The following is a 24,441-nucleotide window of genomic DNA, read 5'->3' as shown; positions in this document are numbered from 1 at the left end:
GAATGAAAAATACAAGGTCAAAGAATGGTTTTAATTACTATGTATAGAGTTCATGCAGTCCTCAAATTTGGAAATAATTGCACTGCTGTAATGAAGGAGCACTGTTGCTGAAAACTTGTGATCCAAGTATTTGTTGCAGCTTTTGACTGTGAAATTAATTTTTCTTCCTGTTGATGTTTTTATCTCTTACCAGATTAAATTTATCTGTAGTTGTGAATGAAATGTTACTTCAGTGTTTATGTATCACAGTACAGAAAGCATTTTCAGAAAAAGCAGCATTTACTTTCTTTTAACAGAAAGAAAAAACAACACAGTCCTGTTACTGCAACTACATTTTAAAGGTAGATGGCATCTGATAGGACACTAGGACTTCATTCTGATTAAAAAGTGTCCTCAAATCTCATTAATGTCAGAAACTGGGGGGGTTTGGCACCCACAGATGTATTCTTTATTTGCTAGAGTGTAGAACAAATCTCAGAAGGCTTTTTTGCCTTATAAAAAAAAAAAAAGGAAAAAAAAAAAGTAGAAAAATTGGGCAAATTCTTAGACCTTGCATTTCTTATGAATTCATGACTTGTGGTATAATGTATAGGAGGTCTCAATAAGGAGATTTATCAAACTTAATACTATTTCTTGCAGAACTATGGCCTTGAAACAGACAATATGAAGAACCTGGTTCTCAAGCTGCGAGCGTCATCCAACAATCTGCAAAATTACATCAGCAGCCGTAGGAAAAGTTCAAATTATGATGGAAATACCTCTCGCAAACCCCCCAATGAATTCCTTACTTCTGTGGTAGAGCTTATTGGAGCTGCTAAAGCCTTACTTGCGTGGTTGGACAGGTAAGAATAAAATCTTTATATTTTAATTTACTGCCACAATGAATTGGTTCTCCTTGTGGGGCAGTCTCTAGATGATTTGGTGTAAGGATTTTGGTCTTGCTCACCCCTTTTGTGGTGTTGCCGAAATACCTCTAGTGGGCAAATTTACTCTAGAGTATCTATTCTTGTGCTCCCACTCTTGCTAAAACCAGTGAAGCATTGCATCCAAACTGGTATTTATACAAGTAGGAGTCTTCCCATTCAGGTCAGTTGCTCATACGTGTGACTTCCTCCTCTCCCCTTCCCATCCGCTAAATTACTTGTCGTTGGCAGGTCCCTTTCTAAAGTAATTTTTTATGTTCTGCTGAAGTCATAGTGCTTTTTAAAATTGCTTTCAATTCTGACTGGTTCTACTGCTTTCAGCTCTTAAACAAATTCATTGTTATGTGAGGTTGAGTTGAGGAAGAACTGAGGGTGGTCCCTACACAGGACCCATCATTGCTACCAACCCCCTGCCACTACTCTCACCCTTTCCCCTCTGTGGACCATACCCTAAAAGAGAGCTGACTTCTGCAAGGGAAAAAGGTCCCTTCTCTCTCTTTCACCTTCACAGGGCCATTTTGGTGGAAAATAAATGGTTCCGATAATGACCATTCTACTCCTCCCAGACATTATTTAGGCAATCCAAGCTTTAAAAACACTATTTAATTATTCCGGATGGATGCTGGCAGGGATGCTGTCCATGATAACAGATGAAGATAATCTCTCAAGCCCCTTGCCAGCTTACCTGAGAAGGAAGGGTAGGAAGAGAGCTGCAGAGGGACTCACATCAAGGAGAGCTTCCATCCTTTAGTATCCCTGCTCTACAGTAAGGAGTCGGTTCTGTGTGCAGGCAGTGACATTAACAGTTTGTGTCTATTACATGGTCCTCTCCTCTCACCCTGTTGCTGGCAGCTCCCTTCTGAACCCTAGCCTTCTCAGCTGTCTAAAGGATCTGAGGTGAGAGTCTAAAGCTGCTCTACCTTTAATGATTTATTTCTAAGATTGAACCTCACTGCACCTCTGAGTGGAAAATGTGAAAATCCCATTTTCTTCTTTTAGAGAGTGTGTGGTTTATTTATTTTTTTTTTCTCTCCCATATGAGTTTAGTAATCAAAGGCTTGAAAGGTAGAAATCTACTCACTGGCAAACCCAAGAGTATCATTTTTATAACACAGTCAGTGTGATCTGACTTGAACATACAACTGAGAAAATTGTAGTTTGGAAAATTGACCATATCTTCTGGTTTTGGTCTCCTAACTTACTTACCACAGGGATAGACATATCCCAGAGCTGGTGGAAGGATGGAGGGGGGCTATGCAGTTAGGAATATTTATGCTGTAAAACTGTGTCCTAATGCTTGTGTGGATGTCAGAGTAACAGCTCTTGCTCTCACGTGCTCTTCCTCACTGATGAAGTAGAATGGGAGAAGACTGGTCCCTTCAGTTTAATGGGAATTTTCTTCTGTTGCAGGGCCCCATTTACAGGTATTGCTGACTTTTCATCAATGAAGAACAGAATAATTCAGCTCTGCTTGGATCTCACTACTACTGTTCAGAAGGTCAGCTGATTTCTTTTCCTTTTAGGTTTCCAAAAGGGAAGGAAGGGGGATGTTTGTGGAAGTGATGTGCTTGCTGTGTGCAGTGTTAATTGGAAGACAGATCTGGAAATGAATGCTTGCTTCAAACTTTGAAGGTCCATGAAGGTCACTGTCAGTTGTCTGTTTTTCTGAGTTGATTTCCACCCCCCTGCCTTAATTTCCTTTTTTGCTGTTACTGACTGTATCTCAAGTGACTGTGTAATAAAGGCTACTCATATTTTCTTGAGCCTTAATGGAAAGAAGATTAGTTTTGAAAATAGTTGGTCTGTATTTGAAAATTTTCAAGTTCCTAACAACATGTTGGAAAAGAGTTATCAGTGCTAACTTTAAACAAAAATATGACTCCATTGGTTACTATAGCCATGCTTGGGCAGTCCTTAGGTCTTGTCCCATATAGAGTGGCTGAGCCATGAGATGGGAAATGCTGCATGTAATGGGAGGACCTTTATAACACAAATCCTGCTTCTGCCCATAGTGTGAGACCACAGTGTTTTGTTCTAAACTTTCTATTTATTGACTGTGTGATGAGCACTCATATTGGTAGCAGCTAAAAGAACACATAACAACTCTGACAGTTTTGGTAAATAATGTCATTTTTTCTCTCTGAATAATACTGCCTGTCTTCAAAATCATTCCAACAGTGTGCCACTGCTTTGGCTGTGAAACACAATGTGGAGGCTTCAGCTCCTGCTGAACTTGCTCATAACCATTAGTCCACGGCCTCCTGTGACAGTGATTCTCTCCCAGTTTTGGGGCAATGATGTCTAAGGACAGAAACATCCCATGAGTTGTCAAGCTATGATGGCATCCAATTATATCAGTTGAATCATTCTGAAAGGATAGTGTCTGGGCATTATAAATTCAAAGGCACAGAAGTTTGGCTCGCTGCTGAATGCCTTTCTTGTATGAGTGCTGTGTGTGCATTGCAGAAAGTCAGTGATTTACAGCTACAGAGTTGCAGGCTGTGAAGTAGAACATTAAGCATTTCTAGCAGCAGATGGTGTTCACCCCAGAGTGCTACAGGAACTGAGATATGAGACTGCTGAACTTGTATTAATAAAACTACTAAAAATGGTGTCTAATCTGTCAGTTAAATCAGCCTTTGGCAGAGGAGTGGAAGTTGGCAAATACAACTCTAGCCTTTTAAAAAGTGTCAGAGTACTTCTCTGCCAATTTGATATGAGCTATAGCACAGGATGGGATTGGTACGTGTAAGAAAAAGCTTTAATGGGGACAGAATCAACACTCTTTTGTACTGGGATACTGCAGATACATGGGAATGGTTGGAAGGAACCCACTGACATAGAAAAGAGATACCTAAGGATTTTTCAATTGTGAGTTTTTAGACTTGAAAAGAATTTCTTGTTAAGGAGTGGAGTGTAGGAATAAGTGATCAATTCTTATAATGGAAAAGAGAGCAGTGTGGCTCCCATGCAATCAGTGTTGCTTTGCTTAATCATAAATGATGTGTGAAAGTAGATGAATAATAAAGCAAGATGCAAATGCTGTAAGATTCCAGTTGACTTTAATGATAGCTAGATAGATACAAGGAACAGAGTTTATTCTGCTGTTTCTTAAAGATTCATGTCGAACTTTAAGGTTAAAATAATAATCAGTGTAAATAGAAATGAAGAGGAGCAGAAGGACTTTGCAATATTGAGTAACCGGGTTGCATCATGGTTGGTGACACTTGGTATTGATTCATACAGATGTGTTTAGCAGAGAAAAATTATGCTGATGCACAATGATGGAGTCTAAACTTTGTAGTAGTGTTCAGGAAAGGTCTTGAAGCTGTTGGTGACAGAATGTAAAAAGTATGACCTCATTCCTTGGTGGTCATTACAACAATGAACAGGATGTTAAAATTTATTATGAAAACACAAAACAGAACTTAACTGATCTATACTTTATATCCCTGGTGTGTCCATATCTGGAGGACTGTATTTTATTATTTTTTATTTCTGTATTTAAAAACACAGAGTAGGGTTAGGAAGGAACAGAACAAGAGTTGAGGATGATTAGAAATATGGAATGACTTCAATTCACAGCTCCTGGATGCATCTCTCAGGCAGTGTGTGGTAGTTATGCAAGTTGAGATGTCAAATGGCAAATATCTTTGAATTTAAGCTTATTTAAATGCTTGGCTTTTGGGGGTTTTCTCCTTGTAGATATTGTAAATCTTGTTTCATTATTTACTGGCTGTTTTAACTTTTAGTCAGAGAATATAATACTATCCTCTAGTTCAACTCTTCTTGTAGAAAACAACAACTTCTATAATCTGTTACATGAATTTGTTTCAATTCAGAGACTTTTGTACCTGGGTTGTATAAATAATTCATTGTGTGCAGTCCTCTGGCCCTCAGGGATGTAATTGATAGCATATTTTTAGGAAAACAACTTTTCTTTCTATTTTTAACAATATGATTTAGATCAATTTTGATGCCTGGGACAGAGGAGTGCCTGAGTTGGGGTTTATCAGTGTAAGGCAAGCTCGTGAGCCTGACCTTCCTTGAGTGTAGTTCTATTGTGCAGGGTTCTGCGTTTCTAGCAGAGTCTGCTACTGTAATTGAATCCCATGTTCTCTTAGTTTTCAAGGTTTAGTATTACTTTCTACTAGGACCAGAAAATAGTTGTTTAACAGTACATTGGAGCCCTACTGGGTGAAACTTATCTAATTAATCTCTGCAGCATGAATAACTCTATTTCAGTTTGAGGTTTAAGTGTCAGTTTTGCAGAGTTTACAGAGATGATATGTTTATACGTTTATTGGTTAATGTAGGGCTTTTATTCTTGTTTTGTTTTTAGGACTGCACTGTTGCTGACATGGAAGATAAAGTTCAGACTGTAGTAAGTACACATTTCTGTTGAAACTCAGCTGCCTGCGTTCACATTTATCTCAATGGCTTCTGTGTCAGCTGTACTGACAACAGTTTTCCAATCCCATACATACAAGCATATCATGCAAGTAAACTTTGTTATAGGCCATTTAATGAATATTCTTAACTGTAGAGGAAATCTAAATTTGAACAGATGGTTAGTGTGTGCAATAGTATGAAGTCAAATATTCCTTGAAGCACAGCTATTTTTTAAGATAATTTAGTGCTTGCATTTTCAAGGGGGGGTAGTGCTGTAGAATGATTGTAGGCTAAACAAACTGATTATGCCTGTGATGTGCGTTTTGTGCCTTAAGAAGCAGAGACTATGCCTTATTAAGCCTCTTTATGTAAAAAAGCTGCCTGGCCACAGAACTGAAGTTTTGTCTCTGATGGTACTCGAGCTTGTGTTTTCAGGGTTGTTTGAAGCAGCCTTGTGACCAAATGAGGAGCGTCATGGAATGCTTTTTATATTTTGCAACAGTTAATCATCGCTTCCTGCTTTTGACATGAACCAGGCTGTGCTCTTTGATAAGGCCTTCCGCTAGCTCATAGATGCTTAGGAATTGAGTAGCACAATAACTAAAAATAATTTTGTCCATAAATAATGAAACCACGTAACAGGGAGTTTTTGCATCTTTCTTTTTCCATTTGTGCACACCCACTTTGAAAGTAGGTATTGTTTTTTGGAGTTGCCTTGTTTGAGCAGTTCCTCGCATTCACACTTGAGCATTGTTTTGATTTATTTTATTGCTGCTGTAATAAATCTGATGTAAAACAAAACCAAACACGTTGGAACTATTGTTTCCAGGGACCATTGTAATCCAAACCGATGTCTTTCTATGAGACAGCTCCCCTCATCTGCTTTCACATTGTGAAAGGTGTCTTACCTTGCTTGGTTCCCTAACTGTGTATAAACAACTACTGTACTGTATACTAATCCTTCTTATCCTTTAAGCTTTTGGAACCTACTTCGAGTTTCAGCATTGCTTCAGTTAATTTCAAGACCTAAAACATGCTGTGGGATGTTAATGAAATTTGTGGCGTGGCACAGGTTTTTGGACTATGTTGTGGTGTTGTTTTTTTTTTTTTTTTTTGATTGCTAACCAGCTATTCTGCTAGTTAGAAGCTCTACAAGACAACACTGTTCTGCATCTGACTTTACTGACACACACGTAAGGTCAAAATTTGCCTTTAGTTATAATATTGGCTTAGGATCAGTTACGTTTTGGTCAAAAGGAAATACAAATCTTGCCTGTGTAAGCATTCCAGAAGAGGTCAGCTCAGAGGCACGGTGGAGAGAACTTAGGCTGAAATGCTTAAGTGCTAGATGTCCTACCTGATACTGTAAAACTTTGTGCAGATAAGTCAGTGACCAGCACCTCATTTTTTCTGACTCATGGCCAATTTTATTCTCTTAGCCAGAATAAAAACAATATGAAAATCTCTTAATTGTTCCCACAAGGAATTATCGAAATGTTTCAGTATTGTAATAGGCTATTAATATTTTGGTTAAAGCAAAGAAAACCCCAACCCCAATTTTTTTTGCTGTATTTTGTGTGTTTATTTTTTGAAATAGAGGATGTGTTGGAATCTGTTAGCGATGGTGTGGCACTAATGGGAACAGGTTGTTTGTATGAGATTACAGTAAGAAGATAAGCATGTACAGAATAGATCTCCAGAAATGAATCTTCTATTTTGGTGGTTCTTGGTCCACTAGTACAGTGTAGTTAAGTTTTAGTACTCAATGCCTTTCCATTTTTGAAAGCTGAAAGAAGAATTCAGGAGAGAAATATTTTAACTTTTTTTTTACGTTTTCATTGTAGGCCAAGACTTTAAATGGCATTTGTGATAAAGCTATCCGATCAACTACGGATCCGTTGATGAGCCAGTGTGCGTGTCTGGAGGAGGTTCATTTAACCAACATTAAACCTGGGGAGGGCCTGGTAAGAGCCAATTCTGGAGTGTCCTGATGTCCCCACTGTTTAATATGTAGTCTTGTGAGCAACTCTGTGTGTAGCAAGATATTTCAAACCCATTGGTATCCTCTGGGGAACAGGAAGAGGCAAGGGAGGTAACTCTGAAGGTGAATTGTCAGGCAGTGTGCTGGGGTGGCTGCCAGAGATGGGTGTGCATGTTAATAGGTTTGACCCCAAATATGATTTTTGATGAAGTGTTTCAGACTTGTATTTTAACCAGGGTATTGGGGCATTTAGAGATGCTTGTGAAATCATACATTTTATTTTTTGCAGGTTACCTTAACTAGGTGTTTTTCAGGTATGAGAAGGAGAAGATAAGAAATTTGAAACTTTTGAAAGGCACTTTTATGTATGTCTATAGCAAGGTTGTTTAAAATGTGAGGATTGTTGAGATTTGCTTTTTATCAGGAATGAGAAATCCTTTTAAGTGTTCAGTGGTTGGCTTATTACTGAATCTAGTTCATTCAGTGGATGCCTCTTAGCTGAGTGCTGTTGATAAGAAACTGAGGTTGAAATCTTGCTGATTTTTTTGTCTGAGGAATAGACATGTTACAATGAGTTGGAGGGAATTTAAATTTTTAAGTGCATTTGTATTTTCCCCCCAGCCCTGGAGGTGAAGGAGATGAACACTTTTAAAGGAAACTTTACAGTCTTACTGTGCTATATAGTTTTACCTAGGCTACTCAATTTGACTGAGTCAGTCTTGAAATTATGGGGACCTCTTAGTTAATGCACAAGCTACAACAAAGCAGATTCAGCCTAGATTGCACTAAGCAAGGAAGGAGGAGGTAGATGCACGCAATTGGATACTGACAGGCAAACAAGGATAGGAATTGGCAGGAGAGTAAGGGGCAAAAAAAAAAAAAACATCTTACATCTTTCCTTTCATAGCAAGTGTGGTAACTTTAGGCAGATGAGCTGCCTATGACTTCTGAATAGCATCCAGTTCTGTACAGCTCAGTGTGAGTGCTTCTAACAACAGATAGAGGTAGGAAAAGTAGAGGTGTATTTGTTCATAAATGATGAAACCATTGTACCAGTCACTTCTTGTGGGGAAATCTCTGCACTTATTAGTTAACAGCCTGTTGGTGACTTTTAGTTTGGTAGTCATATGGTCAACACCCACTTCATCTGTGTTTGTCCTAGCATTCACATTCAGCATTAACGTACACAGCCATAAATACTTCTGCCATAGCTTTCATTGCTTATGTCAGCGCTGTTACAAGTTTGTATATTGACCTGCCAAGGGAAATTGTAATAGAAGGCGTACGCAATATTTGTAGCCCACCTGTGTAACTGTGCTTTGTATGGAGAGAACTGGTGGCCGTCTAGTAAAACCTGTAATTCTCTAGTGCAGACAGTGCAATAATGAAATAAAGTTTAGTACAAGGCTAAAAACTGACAGGGCAGAGAAAAAGCACTGTTTGGTATTACCAACCAGACAGTGTTTCTAGATTGCATTCCATATATTAGGTTTTTAAAGTCATTACAACCATAATAATTGATTACATTAAAAGTGATCTGTGAAGAGGTTTAGAATGTTGTAATATTAGACCACACACATTTTCTAGGGAAAATGTGTGAATTGTTAAGTGCTTTTAATAATGTTTTTAGTCTGTTATCAACAGTTGTTTAATCAGATAAGCTACATGTTTGGTGATGGTGTGCAGTTTTTTTGTGTTGTTTTTTCCTTTAAACTTGTTTTTAATTTTCTACTTACATTTAGGGAATGTACATCAAATCAACTTATGATGGATTACATGTAATTACTGGAACTACAGAAAATGTAAGTGAAGTAAATATAGATTAACTCGGGCTATCTGACAACAGCTTTGAGTTTGACTTTTACTACTTTTCCCTGTTTTGCATGTGACTTTCATGATATTATTGCTTTAAATCCTATGTGATGTGTCACTTGTTTATCCACAATTTGTTAATATATTGTATCTGCGTGTTTCACTGTTAGTCTAATTAAACCAGTTTCTGCAAATGCATGAGTTAGTTCAAATGCTTGTCATTAAAATAATTGCTTTAATAAGTTACTGTATCTGCTGTTCTGAATGCTTATGGTGTCTTACTTAAACCCTTGAATGTATTTGCTTTCTGCTGGCAAAGGCAATCTCCCTCAATGGGAATGTTTAGGTGGTAGTGTACTAAATTCAGTAATGAGTAATGAAATCAACGAGTTGTCCGGTAACAAAATTACCTTGTTGATTACAAAGACTGCAAAAAAGTAAGACTTTTAGAGTGGTCTGCTGGAAGAAAATGGTCAGCACAATAAGCAACTGTATTTTTTGCTGCAGGTGGTTGCTTGTGTTTTCTTACAGTGTGAGTTCTCTGTAGCTGAGATTTTATTAAAGGCTTCTGGGCAGTGCTTGCAGTGGACCTCTGACCAGCAGCTGGGGCTGGTGGGTGATGCTGTGGTGTTGTCAGAAATTCCACTCTACAGAAGCAGTGGCTGAAAGAAAAAGGAGTTGAGGAGCCTGACTTTGCAGCATTGCTTTTTTTTTTGTGTGTGTGCGCATAGGAAAGAACCAGTGGTTCTAGTTGTACCTGTGCCAAGTCCAGGGACCAGGAAGGAGTGGGTGGAAATCTGTGCTTGCAGGTCAGAGTGAAAACTGAAAACTTTTATAGCTCTTATGCTGTTGCCCTGGTATAACTCTCTATGGGGTCTGAAACATAGACGGAGGACACTTTGTTTGCAATTTCAACATCTGATAAATGTGAAAGAATGTAACACTGACTGCTGCCAAGCTCTGTGTGGGTATAGATCTCATTCTGGAGGCCAGGAATGAGTCTGTATTGCTTCTATAGCTCTGAGTGTTGACCTAAATTTCCACTTTTTAAATGAATGTTCATTCATTCTTTGGAGCAACAGAACTTGGGAAGTGACAGAGAGCTGCAAACAACTGGTGACTTTCTGGTGTCATGGGATCAGGCTGGGTCTTTCCTTGCTAGGTTTGGAATGGTATTTAGTAGCTATCCCTGTTGGAATGTGGTGGGATTGCACCCCAAAATTAACAGTACTGTATATTGGAAGGACTAGGGAAGTCCACACATTTTATACCAGTCAGCCAAGAAGATTCCGGAGTTGTGCTGTCCTACTTGTGACTTCCTGTGTCATGTTGGCCTAAATCTAAACTTTGCTCTTTCCCCTGTTCTCACAGTGTGATTGCAGCATCTGATGCGGTAGCTGGCACATGTTGTAGGAGTCCTCTGTGCAAGGGTCCCCCACCCTCCTCTCCAGACAGGCTGTTGACTGCTCAAAGGACAGCTTGAAATGAGCTTTGTTTTTTACAAACTTGACTTTGACCCAGTGTTTTTTCATGATCTTGGTTGACTCGTATATACACAGCCTACCACTGAGGCATTTCCTCTCAGAGGAAGCGAGAAGACAATGAAGAACTGGGGTTACTCATGAGAGCTGGAGCCTCCCACAAATTCCCCCATGTTGTCTTCCCTTGTTGCACTGTTTATTCCTACAGTTCCTTCTAATAAAAAAGTTACTTGAGCTCTAAAGTGCATAGTTGTGGAGTGACTAGGAAGAGCTGACCTGCTGCAAGGTGGTTTCTCATGGGGTGCTAGGGGATGGGAGGAGAAGTTGTCCTGTGGCCAGTGTGCAATGTACCAAGGTAGTTTGCTTTTGCACTTTGGGTGTTGTCAAGGCTGGTCAGAGTTGGTGTATTATATCAGTGAGACGATTTTTAATAACTGCAGTGATAGCTTGTGTGTGGTACCAGCTATCGATAAATCTAAGTAAATATTGGCACATCTAGCTCTTTCTTGCTAATGGCTCCCCGGAGCCTTTTTTTTTTCTCCCCCCAAAATTAGTGTTTTAACATGTATTATTGTTAGATTGGTATTTGGTATTGGAAAACACTTGATGTTATGCAAGCATGTATTTTCTCTTTTGACCTTGATACAGGTAGATAATTTGACATTAAATTTGGTAGCTCTTATTTACATTAGGAAACAAAAAAGGAAAGTGAAAGAGATCTGGTTTGTGGGCTGGAGGATTTTTGGTCCTTTGTTCTGTACATTCAGAATCTTAGTGTAACTTTTTAAAAAAATCTATTTACATTTATTTGAAAGGTAAGTTTAAGATAGGTGCTGTGTTAGGACAGGAGTCTTCTCTGCAGTCCTCTGGAACTATGGTACAAACTGGAGGCAAAACAGTGAAGATCATCTGGTGACTTAAGTACAACTTGGCCTCCGATAGATGCAGATCATGCCTTCTCCCTTTCTGTCTAGTTCCCCCAGTATCAAAAATCAATCATAAGTTGAATTCATTTGCATTTTCAAGTTTTGAGTGGATGTAATGTGCGATCTGGCTGTGTGAAAATTTTCAGCAGTGCTCTTTGTTATAGATAGAACCTTTGAATGAGCTTGGTGGTGTTTGTTATTGGAGGGAAGGAAACCTTCTGAAGCATGTACCTCTTGTTTTCCTCTTTGTAGTCCCCTGCTGATCGATCTCAAAAGATTCATGCTGGTGATGAAGTGATCCAAGTCAATCGTCAGACTGTGGTCAGTAACAAACAGCTTTACCAACCTTTCCTCTGATTGCTTTCCAAAACTCCCTCCCCAAAGGTTCTGAGTGGATGGGGCATGGAGGGGAGACAGGGGATGGTTCTGGTGTTTTCCTGTTGACATCTTTGAGGCTTTTCAACATTTTGTTTTCAAGACAAATTTTACTTGGACTTAAAGTTAATTCTTTGCAATACATGGATAAAACAAATATGCGTAATTTTGTGTTTAAATGCTGTATGCATATTAAAATATTTTGTTACATTTAAGACCTGTTTTAAAATGCCTTGTTACAACCTACTGGAATGCAGATAAAACAGCTTTAAAAATACCCAAATATTTGTCAAATCATTTACATCTGGGAACTTAGATAAAATTATTACATTTTTGCTTATCACAAGTAAGCGATTTCCATGTGAGAAAGAAATATGACAAAATTAGTTCTCTGTGAATCCCTGTGTTACTCAATTCGAACACATTCATGTATCCTTCTAGGACCAGAGGTGAGGTATAAAGAACATTGCTTGGTATCTCAGTGTGTAATTTGAAGCTTAAGTGGAGATCTTTATTTGAAACAACAAAAGAAGATCCTTCCAAAGAAGGAGCTTTCCAATTTTTTTCTTCATTCTGGCTTTTTTGGATCTCTTTTCCCTCTTTTTAGGTTCATGTTAAAACAGATAGTTTAACTTGGGGCATTTGGGTTTTTCTCATTTGTTTGCTTTAAGAAAAGCAACATTATAAAAAAAAAAAAAAATATTCTCTTCCAGGTTGGATGGCAATTAAAAAACCTGGTGGCAAAGTTGCGAGAGAATCCTGCTGGTGTTAGGCTGCTGCTTAAGAAACGTCCTACTGGCTCCTTCCATTTCACGCCTGCTCCACTGAAGAACCTGCGTTGGAAACCACCCTTGGTGCAGGTGAGAGGCTGCCAGCTCAACTGTACCGTTGAGATGGAAATGCCTTAGTTGCAACTTGAAAAAGAGAAATACCAGAAATTCTCCCAGGTACTCCTGTTTAAGTAGAGGTCAAGGAAGTTTAGGTGACATGGCTGTCCTCTTCTGTTTGCTAGATAAAAGGGAAAATCTTGGTTTTGGTGTGGTGTGTGGTTTGGTTATTTGTTGTTGTTTTTTTTCTTTTTGTTTTTGTTGTTGTTCTTTTTTTTCTGCTTTTTAATTTAAGAAACTCAGATAACGCCCACTTCATACGCAAAAGGACTAGGTGTGCTGAGCCTTTTAATCAGTCAGCGTGCCACTGGGAGAACTTATCTGAGGCAAAACTGCTGAAACTGCTGAAACTGCTGATATGTATGGAATTCATCAGCACAGAGTAATAAATGCTTCCTCTATTTAGCAGAGTAATAGTGTTTTGCTGAAATAACTTAGATTATTCCATGTGTTTGTCCTCTTAGTCTGGTGAAGGGTGGGAAAGGGTGTTTTTCAGTAAGTTGTTTAAACTGCTTGTTTAAATAAGATTTGGTTGTTGGGCTATTCACACAGGGTAATAAGCAGACAGGGAAAGTGACATTAATAATGCTTTAACTATTTTGAGAATGGCTTGTTGTATTAGGAAGCTTAGGGCTTACTGCTTACAGGAGAAAATAACCAAATTTATCTAAACTGATAACCTGAAATAAATTTCCTTCACAGCTATATAGGGAAGTCTGTGTAGGAATAGGAATGGGAACTCTCACTGATTTTCCTTATCAGCCTGTGAAATGCCAGTGGCTGTCTGAAGTCTTGATGCAGGCAGACTTAGTACCTGAGGGAATGGCAGGAAGATTTGCCAGGGGAGGTTGGACATTAGGAAAAGGTTCTTCACCCAAAGGGTGGTAGAGCACCAGAACAGGCTCCCTGGGGAGGTAGTCATGGCCCCAAGCCTGACGGTGTTCAAGAAGCAATTGAACAGCGCCTTCAGATGCATGGTGTGAATTTTGGGGTTGTCCTATGCAGGGACAGGAGTTGGACTCAGTGATCATTGTGGGTCCCTTCCAAATCAGGACATTCTTTGACAATGATTTGATGAGATTTCTGTTGAACTTGGTAGAGGATGCATGCTTGACTCTTCTCTCATCCTTCCACCAATGTGTGTATCCTGTTTTTGTGGCATGGTGCCTGTTGGCTAATCAGACCCAAAGGAAAAGAAACGAAACAAACAAACAAACCCAAACAACAAACAGACAATAAATAAACAAACAAATAACACAGGCATACACTATCCCCCAACTCCCCCCGCCGCCTCCCCTCCGCCACTCTGAGTTTTTTAGAGTTACCAAAAGCAAGGACTGTGTTACTGATAAGAAGAGTTGAGGTGGGCTGGGATATATAATAGTCTGTGCCAAGCAGCATTTCCTTGGGGGAGTGGGTGGTTGGAGAAGCCAGTTGACAGTTCTGGCCTCCAACAGGTACTGACTGGTAAAAGGCAGATTCTTGTGGAGGGGTGCCACTAGTTGAGTGACCAGTGGAAAAGCCTGGGCAGGTACTTGGCAAAATGGGGAGAGTGCTGTCTTCTTGCCTGACAGAGGTGAAAGGGTCCTTCAAACCTTTGCTCTCCTACAGGCAGACAGGAGCCTGGCAAGACTCTGGGCAAATAGAATTGAGCCACAAAAAGCGAAATGACAGATTTGCTTAGATGAGCAATACCAAATATATTTTTGCTTTGCTTCCTTTACCCTAGTTATATCACTTGATGCAATTTGTGGTGAACTTAACCATATTCCTGTCTGTGCCCATGCCCCAGGCATTGGACTGTATGGAATAAGGGTAGCGTGAGCTGGCTTTGTGAGTGTTGCAGATCATATCTGTATTTAACAAATTGTATTCTTTTAATGGATTTGAAAATAGAAGAAAGGGGTTTTGTCTCTGTTGCGTTTTCTGTCTATGGAATTTGCAGTAAAAATAAAACTTGAAAGAGCAAAATATTTTTGAGCAATACGTTACCTGTGATAGGATTTCTGTGGGAGGAACTGCAAAGCTAGCAAAAACTGAAGGTGGAGAAAAATATATGTGCTAGGAGTTTTTAACATGTTTATTAACTATACAAATAGTCATTCACTAGGGGATGATATGGTACTACTGATTACTGAATTTTTCTTTTTTGTGAATAATAAATCAGTGCTCAGATGTTTGACAGCTATCTAACATTTCAGACCAGCCCTTTGCCAACTTCAACCCAGTCACCAGAAAGCACCATGGATACCTCACTGAAAAAAGAGAAGCCGGCCATTTTGGATCTGTACATACCACCTCCACCAGCTGTTCCGTATTCCCCTCGGTATGTGAATAAAAATGTACTAGTGAACAAAAAACTCCTTTATTATGCCTGTTTCTTAGCCGGCTTTCTGTTAAAGCTCTGTGCAAATTAACTTGAGGAAATTGTGGATCTCGCAGACTTTATCCTAGTTGTTTAAATGCATAGGTTTGCTTAATCTTATGCTTAAATGCATAAATTACCAGGATCATAATAGATGTTGTTATTAGAAAACTGTGTGCCGCATACATTAGAGTTGTTCCCAAAACATGAATGGATGTCATCCCTGGTTTTGTTGTGGGGTTATGTTTTTAATTTTGTTTAAATCCAACTGCACATAGCAAGAAGTAATTTTTGTCTGTAACTTTTTCCACTTTTTTTTTTTTTTGTGAGTTAGGTTACTGTTGTGGGAGTTAGGAGAGGAAAAAAACTTGTTTTAAATTGTTAAACTTGGAAGTTGTACAAACAGGAATGTTCCCAATGAGGGGAAGGGAGAGTCAAGTCATTCGACTTGATTTTTTTTCCCTCCAGTTTAAGCTATAAAATGCAGACCAGTGTACACAGAAGCATGCGGGGCATGCTTCCTGTCCTCTCTTGACACTTCATGTTACATGTAGATAGCCCAGCACAGAAACTCTGAACTTTTTGCCACAGGACTCTAATAGGAGGAGAGCTTGCCTCCTGTCATGTAAGGTCTGACACAGAGACAGAGGTGTTCTATGAGCTGCAGTCTTCAGAGCAGTTCTAGGCTGGAGGGAGAGAATTTCTTCGATGTGGGGTCTCTTTACCTGAAGTTGGATCCACCTGCACCTATTGTCTCCCTGTTTTTCGCATTTATGTGTACTCAATTCTTAAATTAAAAAAAAAAACAAACAGATTTCTTGTCGTAAAACCAAGAATGCATATTTAACAGCAGAGTTTATAATGTCTTGGTCTTAAATTTTTACATATCAAGCACATTGGTCAACTATGTGCATGAACTTGGTTTGTTTATCTCCTTCCTAAAGAGTCACAAAATTATATCTGGCTTCAGATGCCTTTAGACCTGAATCCCTGTTGACAGGGAAGGAAGTAGCAATGTGAGCTGTAAAACTTAATCTGAATGATGTGTGGAAAGGGGAAGGCTTCTTGACTTTTAAAGAAGGCAAATGTGGAAAGCTGTGGTACCCAGCAAGAAGAGGCATTTCTCTCACCTTCTGTTTGGCTATTTAATTTCATCTCTGCATGTTTTGGTCTTCTCTTGAAACTGTAATACTTTTTTGTGGTCGTTTCTTCCCCCCTCATCATCCTGTTCTCTTCCCTTCCTGGTATGGACCTTCTTTGGTCCCACTGGCAAGGCAGAGCACAGTGGCTGGTTTCCCTCCACACGGTGGTGTTGTAGGAGAGCTCTCTGGGTACGCATGGTTGTGATGTAACACTTCTGTGCAATTTTTTCCCCAGAATCTCCATAAATAGCTCCCTGCCATTCAGTGAGTTCTAGAATTGTTCTTGATAGCTGAAAAAGGTGGTATGTGCTGGCAGAGGCTGTTGTGAATGTGGGGGTACGTATGTGCTTAGACAGTCACCTGTGTATTTTTATTCCTGACTTGTCTGATGGTCACTTCATGTACTAAGACTGTAGCACGTATAGCGAAGCAGGGGGAAAAAACTCGGAGAAATCTTGACTTGGAGAGTAGCTCTTTTTCCAGAAGTACTCACAAGGACTGGTTCTAAAAATGTCTGTTCCTGGCCTTTGGAATGAAGGATTACTCTGGGAAAGGGAGTTTCTGCAGAAATTGTTCAAAATTCTATGTATATACACGATGATTTTTGTGGTGTGTGTGGTTTGTGTGTTTTTTCTTGTTTTTTTTTACTGAAGCTCTCAAGGAGGTCTCACTTTTGTATATAGAGAGAAAATACTGAATATCCAGTGGCAATTATTGTGCATTGGAAACGACCAGGAGGCATAGTCCTTCAGATGGAGGCAATAGGTGTTGCCATTACACAGAGATGAATAAATCTTTGTATGCACTCCTCTGTCACAACTGTGTACTGAACAGACAGTGAATCATGAGCTTTGATACCCTCAAGGCAAGAAAGTCTTATTTCTCAAAAGCTTTTCTGGGGTGGTACCTCTTAACTTCTCTGTATGTTAAATTAATGGCTGATTAAAAGTGGATTAACATGAGGGAGGTAGCTTTCTTTTCTCCTTTGTAAATATGTTTATAATGAAGTCTTCTATCACCTGACTTGTGGGTTTTTTTTCTGCTTGACTACATCACAATGCCAATTGTCAGGAGCATGACTGGGGGCTAGAAGTATCTTTCAAACCTACTCATGTCTAGTGTGAACCTCTTTTAAGCTACTAACTGAAGCGAAATGTCCTTTCAGAGATGAAAAAGGGAGTTTTGTATATGGAGGAGGCAGCAAATCCAGTCAACCAGTACCTGGGTCCAAGGGTGCCGAGTCTCCCAATTCTTTTCTGGATCAGGAGAGTCGAAGGCGAAGGTTTACTATTGCTGATTCGGATCGGTTGCCTGGGTATCGCACGGAAGCAAATATCCTACCAGCCAAGATGAGGGAAAAAACACAGTCTTATGGTGAGTTAATTCCTATTTCATTGCTGCTGTTATGCTAAACACTTTGGTCAGTTTGGAATAATTTGTTAGGAAAGTGCATGTTGGACTTAATGGATATTATGCATAGTTTGTAAAAATTGTGACTATAATTCCACATCTGAAATAATTTCACTTAAATGCTGTCATTTCTTTAATAAGTGGTGTTCAGCTGGACTCTGCTGCCATGTTTGGCCATTTCCTTGCATGTTTTGGTTATAGCTTTAGGTCATTATGTCCACTGCTGCTGTAAATGAGCAAGAGTGTGACTTCGATTTTGACACATTGCTTTCTTATATTTCACCAGTGGAAGCAGTCTGCAATTTTAACTGCTTATTGCTGTACCTCTCCTTTTGTGTAATTGAGAAAAGTATCAATCTAAAAATTGGTTTCCTAAACTTAATGTAATTCCTCATAACCTTCTCTATTGCTTTTAGGAAAACCTCGTCCTTTGTCAATGCCTGCTGATGGGAGCTGGATAGGAGCTGCAGAACCCTTCTCTAGGCCACGAGCATCAGGGAGAAAAGGCAAGGTTTTGAGTCTTGTCCCTCTTTCTCTTCCCTTCCTCTCCAAAATTTCATTGGTGTGAAGAGGATGTGCCTGGATTAGGAATGAAGAACAAGTGCTTTTGTATTACTGAACTGATCCAAGATGATGATTGTTGGTTGTAGCAGGAATGCCAGAGGGTAGTTGTGAAATTTGTGAGGCTGTTCAATGGTAGGGCTCCAACTTTTGCTGTTCAGTCCTAGAATTCTTGTGATTATTAAAAGTAGACCAGAATGACTAGGGCAGATCTATACTTGTCTCTTATAGCACAGGTTTGCTATTTTGCTCTTACACACCAATACTTCCCTTTCTTATGCATTTAGTATTGATCATAAAACTTTTTTTGGATCTGTTTGTTTAGCTCACTGTGGTACGCTGTTGTAGAAGCAAGCTTGTTCCCAAAAGTAAAAATGTAGGGCCTTTTAGGAGTTGCTTTTTCCGTGAATGCTGTTAGAAAACAATATACAATGTATTTCAAAAAGATGGATGCAGTTTGCACTGCACTGCGATTACAGATTAGGTCCATCTTTTTGAAACACCCCTTATTCTGCAGATACCACAGAATGGGAGAAAGACACAAGCTGATAATGTTGGGCATTACGTTAGGTGGCTTTTTTTTTCTTCCTTCACTGAGCTTTTCTTCCTCTCCCCTTTTGCATCTGAAAGACTCTGAGTCCTGTTAAAGTAAAAAATAAGAAAGGATGACTCTTTAATTTATTCTTGAAATCAGTTCTGAAAGCTGACAGGAAAATATAAGCTCAATTCTATTAATGCAGATATAGAAGCTGATAACAAGAAACAGCAACCTGGAGGGATATTAGGCTAAGTAACAAGTCTAACAGAATGATCACCAGGTGGCAGGGCTGTTTTTTGCATGCATGGTTTTTTGTTTGGTTTTGTGTTGACTTTTTTTAACACTTGAAACGTACTTAAGTGCTGCAGGCTCGTGTTTAAGATGGTTTGGGTCAGAACAAAGGCCTGCCTAGCCCAGCAGGATGGACATCTCTAGCAGCAGCCATGACTATGTGTCTAGGGAGGAGTAAAACCAGAGAAAGTACCACAAATCAATAATCAAAACCAGGGAAGTGCTTACATTTTTAGCTGCAAAATTAATTTGTTGTCCAATGTAATATTTGTAGCTTTTAAGTTAGTCTTGACTTATATTCAGCTAAATGCAGATTCAGTTCTGGTCTATCAGCATCTTGAATGACACATGTTATGAGAAGGATTTGCATGAAAGTCATCTGTACTAGCAGTTTTGATCTGTGTGAATCTGGAATTTAACAGTCAAACAATATCTGTGAGTTTGTTTTGTTGTTTTGTGTGTTGCTTAAAAAAACATTAAAGATGCAAGAAGCCATAGATCTATTGACAACTGCTTAAGTCCATGTGTGTTTTGAAAGGTACCAAAATCTGGGTAATTTGAAATATAACCAGAATTTTTAAAATAAAAATAGGAAATGTTAAAGGAGTGTTTTATAGTCAGCAATAATTGTTTGTTTTTTTTTTTTTTTACACAGGTGAAGAAGTCCTCTGCAGGTACTTCAGTAATGAAAGGATACCCCCAGTCATTGAAGAAAACCCCACCACACAACACCCCCTCTCAAGACCAGTGTCTGACAAGCACTTAGTGAGGGGAACAGATTATATTCGAGGCAGCAGGTGTTTTATGAATACAGACCTCCACAACAGCGCAACAATTCCTTTTCAAGAGGAGGGTGCTAAAAAATCCTCTGTTACATCGTCCACAAAATCTTCCTCTGCAGAGCCCTCGCTGCTGGTCAGCTGGATCACGAGACTGAAATTGTTGACTCATTGACTGTTGTTCACAGGACTGTTACCAAGTGCCTTTGCTCATTGGTCAGACTTCTCTACTTTTCAGCTTAACTGATGCATAGTGACTAATGCAGTGTTCTTTTCCTGGAGAATCTTACACTTTTGCCTTTTTGTTTGTGATTTTCTTCTTTTTTGATGGATAGGAGGGTTTTGTGACACAAAGAGGGAGGAAAGATAAAGGTTAAGTTCCTCTTCCTGGCCAAAAGCTGAGGGCATTTATTTCCCTGGAAACGAGCAAAATTTCAGTGATAGAGGCCACACGTGACTTGAAATACACAAAATGACTCAGAGGAAATCAGTATGTTACTGTAGAGTCCAGGGGCACTTCATTTGTCTGAATGATCAGAGGCTGGTGCGACTGATGGGTGTCAGAGTACGTAGAGTTCAGCAAAAGTTGTGCTACTCTCCTGACCAGGAAAGGTAAGCAGGGAAAAGGCAGTTTCATGCAAAATAGTGATGCTGTTGCAAGTGCTGCTGGAGATCAAGCTTGTGAGAAAGAAGTACTAGTGTTGCCATTCTTTCTCTGATATCCACAGATCTTAGGAAGCCTTAGGAAGAGAGTTTTCTTACTCAGAGATCTTAATAAGTTGGACCAATTTAATTAAAAATCAATCCAACCTGCTATATAATCTGTTTTATTGAAATCACAGTGCCAATAAAGAGCGCTGAACAGCTGCAGTGTTAATCCATAAAGACATATGGATTGCTACAACGTGCCAAGGAGATGCATCTATAGAGGTGGTGGAAGAATATATGTTTTTCCTTAATTGTTTAAGAATGATTTGCTGTTAACCAAAGTAGGCTGTTAAAAACAGTCCTGTTGGACTAGTGAGAATTTTGACAGTGGTTCAGTTTTTGAATGATGTGTTGTTTTAATGAGGAAAATGTGCTATGATACATTACAATTGTAAGATGTCTTGCTATTTTCTATATAGCTCAAATTTTTCCACCTCCAGAATTTTAAAGTAGCATTGGGTATTTTGGGAGGAAAATAAAACTTGTTTAACAAAAGAGGAGGATATTAAAGAGGTATTGTTTAAACCTGAATGTACATAAGATTGTTAGTATGCAAACAGTTGTGTTTAAAGTAATTTAAATGTTAAATATAGTTGTATATATTTTTTTCACTTAAACAGATATAGTTTGTACCTTCTTGTCTGCAGTACTGGGCACAGATTAGTCAAATGCAACGACAAAGCAAGTCTTTTTTACTCTTCACTAATTATAAGATGCATTGTCAACAGCCTTTAGACCTTTGGTCTCGCTGAAGAAAAGAAGAATTTCTATTTAATAATTGGTAGAGAAAGAGGGAAGTTAAATGTCTGTTAGCACTTTGGATGGGGGAGGAGTTGTATGTGATAACATCAGTGTTAAAACCATACCATGATTCTGGCTTGTGAAAATGTGACCATTCTGCTGCAACAAGTTAGTGAAGTTCTGCTACAACCCTGCAGGTACAGAGGATGTTAAATTCAGTTTTCAATTAAGTATGTTTGATTCTGACTCATTGGTAATCTAGGTGGGGGCTGGTTTGGACTTTTTTGATCAATGCAGAATATAATTTGCCTGTCTTGTGCCACTCTTCTCTACCCTGCAAAGAGTAGCCTGTAGTAGAGATGTGGCCAAACACAGCTGCAGTGCAATTGAATCCTCCATGAGTTCAGTCCTGCCTCTGAGGAAAGGGCTGAAATTGTCATGTTGTGTGCACTGTTGTAGTGTATAGTCCAGCCCCAAACTGACTGAACTGTTTTAATGTACTTCAATAACTTTTATTTAAAGTCAGAGACATTGTCTTAACAAGGCTTTATAATAGAATTTTTGCTCATCTTTAATGTACTGTTTTCCATGGTTTAAAAAGTGAATGGTGGGGATGCACTTTGGTTTATACATTCATGCATATTGATGTGGAAGAATCTATAGGTGCACTCAGTTTCTTTGAGTTGTACCCAGGCACATTTTTTAAGACACCACACTGAAAAGTTTTCTCACTTTGTTTGGCTAGGTTCTATTGCAGTTTGATCTATGAGTAGTGAAATAAGTTTGCCCTAGTTTAACAAGCAGATTGAAATCACTGCAGCTATGAAGAAAGAGGAATTTATAAGCATTTAGGCAGTGACGCTTTCAAAATTGGTCTTGTTCTCAAAATACAAACTAATTCTCCCTTCACCACTGAAAAACACCCCTTCAAACCAACAACGAAACAAACCCAACCAACTAATGTCCTTTCAAGTTCATCCTCTGCATGTTCCAGTGTCCTAACCATGCTGAATTAAGGTACTGAATTTGACCGTTTGTCAGTCAATCATAAGGATATCCAACAGTTGACTGTCCAGGGAGAGAGTTGCCTGACTCTTAGGAACAGGGGAAACAGAGATTCTTTTCTGGAAATTAACAGAAGTGGTATTGTAGTTTCTCAGAATCACAGAATGGTTGAGGTTGGAAGGGGCCTCTGGAGATCATGTCGTCCAAGCCACTGCTCAGGCAGGCCCACCTAGAGGTGGTTGTCGAGGACCACATCCAGACAGCTTTTGAATATCTCCAAGAATGGAGGCTCTGCAACCTCCCTGGACAACATCTGCCAGTGGTTGGTCACCCTGATGGTAAAAAAAGTGTTTTTCGCTTTTCAGAGGGAACCTCCTGTGTTTTAGTTTGTGCCTCTCACCTCTGGTCTTGTCACTGGGCACCACTGAAAGGAGCCTGGCTCCATCATCTTTGCTCTCTCCCTTCAGGTATTTATACACATTGATAAGATCCACCTGAGCCTTCTGTTCTCCAGGCTGAACAGACCCCGCTCTCTCAGCCTCTCCTCACAGGAGAGGTGCTCCAGTCCTATCATCATCTGGGTGTCCCTTTCTTGAATTCTCTCCATATCTCTTTCATACTGGAGAGCCCAGAACTGGACACAGTACCCCAGATGTGGCCCCATGTGTGCTGAGTAGAGGGAAAGGATGACCTTTCTCAATCTGCTGGCAATACTTTGTTTAATGGAGTTGAGTTTTCATTGTAAATTAGCCAAGACCATTGAAAACAGTCATGCATGGTTTCTCAATCAAGAAGGCAAATAATGTTAGGGTTTTTTGCCCCCCTTGTACTTTATCCATCATTGTTGATGGACTTTGGGCCATCAGAGTGTATGTATGCAGAATAAACGTAGTGGAACACGATATGTCTGTTTCTGTTGCAAAAGCCATATCCTTACTGCTGTCAACTTACCATGTACTCTGGTATGCTACCTTGGCTTCTTGATACTCTTGCCTGCAAGTACTGCTTACTGCTCACTATGCTGCAAACCTTTTTCTTTAATATATGGCATGCAGGAGTTTCTCTGGGAAGCTGGCATTTTATTTGCCTCAGCAGAGGTTTTTGGTTTTGTGGGTTTTTTTTCTCCTTTTTCTCCTCTTCTTTCTCTGATTATCAGATAGGAAAGCTTCAATACCTGTTCTCAGAAGTAATTAATAGGCTATTTTAGGTTGTGGCATGAACTGTAGATATTGGACACAAGTACCCTTCCCCCTCCTCTCTACCTCTCATGACTTTTTAATGTGGTGACTTCACTTAGGGGAACAGGCAGTTTAACACACTGAATTAAAATGTGGCCATATCTCAGGTTTTTGAAACATGAGGAGGCAAGTGCAGTTGAAAGACTTATGTGAGCAGACTCTGCTCTTTCTAATATTCCTAAACCAGAAGTTTACAGCTTTCTGTGCTGGATTACCGAAAAGCAAATGTATCAAGAAAACTTAAGTACAATAAAATAGGTAGCTGTAATTTTAAGCACTTGGTAAAGTGAATTAAACACAAGACCCCTTTTCCTTTGCCTGTATAGCTCTCTGATATATGTAACTTGAGTTTCTTCCAAACATCTGCATCTTTTTAAAGACCTGGTCTGATCTTGCTACACCAAGGTAGCTGTTAATGTATTGGCTGCAAGATTCTCCTCTAATGGAAATTTTGTCAGCTGTTGTTGGGCTTTATGGTTACGCACTCATCATTCACTCTAGAAATCTTGATTCAAAGTGGAAGTGAGTTTTAATAGACCTGTTTTGTCCTTTTTCCTAAAAGAAAGGAAGGAGTTGAAGAGAATATCTCTGGGAAACATGCATGTAAATTATGTCAACTTCAAGGGGAAGTAACAGTCCCCTCCTTTCCTATGTGGAGAGGGAAGGAGGTCTGAAGAACTCAGGAAAGACTAGAGGTCCATAGCTACCTGCAGCCCTGGTATTTCGAGGGAGAACTGCTGTTTCCTAGCCCCTCCTCTCTTCAATATTAATCAATATGGCCAACACTAGCAGAAGGAACCTCTCTTAGCTCTTCAAGGGCATTCTGGCAGCTGCTTTGCCTATGAGTATGTCACATCCAAGCTGCTCTGTTCCATCCCATGAAGCC

The 24,441-nt window shown here is 39.4% G+C and overlaps 1 protein-coding gene across 3 annotated transcripts in view; it reads left to right on the top strand.

Annotated features, from left to right (window-relative positions):
- The window catches only part of CNKSR3 (CNKSR family member 3), a 58,903-nt gene extending 35,684 nt beyond the window's left edge, over nt 1–23,219 (top strand). For all 3 annotated transcript variants that reach the window (XM_065833644.2, XM_065833645.2, XM_071806436.1), the window contains 11 exons: nt 640–842; nt 2,334–2,421; nt 5,266–5,307; nt 7,160–7,279; nt 9,039–9,098; nt 11,768–11,836; nt 12,604–12,750; nt 14,979–15,103; nt 17,450–17,658; nt 18,111–18,200; nt 19,740–23,219. In XM_065833644.2, the coding sequence (XP_065689716.1) occupies nt 640–842; nt 2,334–2,421; nt 5,266–5,307; nt 7,160–7,279; nt 9,039–9,098; nt 11,768–11,836; nt 12,604–12,750; nt 14,979–15,103; nt 17,450–17,658; nt 18,111–18,200; nt 19,740–20,038 (1,452 nt within the window). In that variant the 3' untranslated portion in view covers nt 20,039–23,219. The remainder of the gene's footprint in view (nt 1–639; nt 843–2,333; nt 2,422–5,265; nt 5,308–7,159; nt 7,280–9,038; nt 9,099–11,767; nt 11,837–12,603; nt 12,751–14,978; nt 15,104–17,449; nt 17,659–18,110; nt 18,201–19,739) is intronic.
- The last annotated feature ends 1,222 nt before the right edge of the window (nt 23,220–24,441 follow it).

The sequence above is a fragment of the Patagioenas fasciata genome, chromosome 3 (assembly GCF_037038585.1).
Source record: "Patagioenas fasciata isolate bPatFas1 chromosome 3, bPatFas1.hap1, whole genome shotgun sequence".
NCBI lineage: Eukaryota > Metazoa > Chordata > Aves > Columbiformes > Columbidae > Patagioenas > Patagioenas fasciata.
Note: the sequence above shows the minus strand (reverse complement) of the source record. Positions and strands in the feature narration are given on the sequence as shown.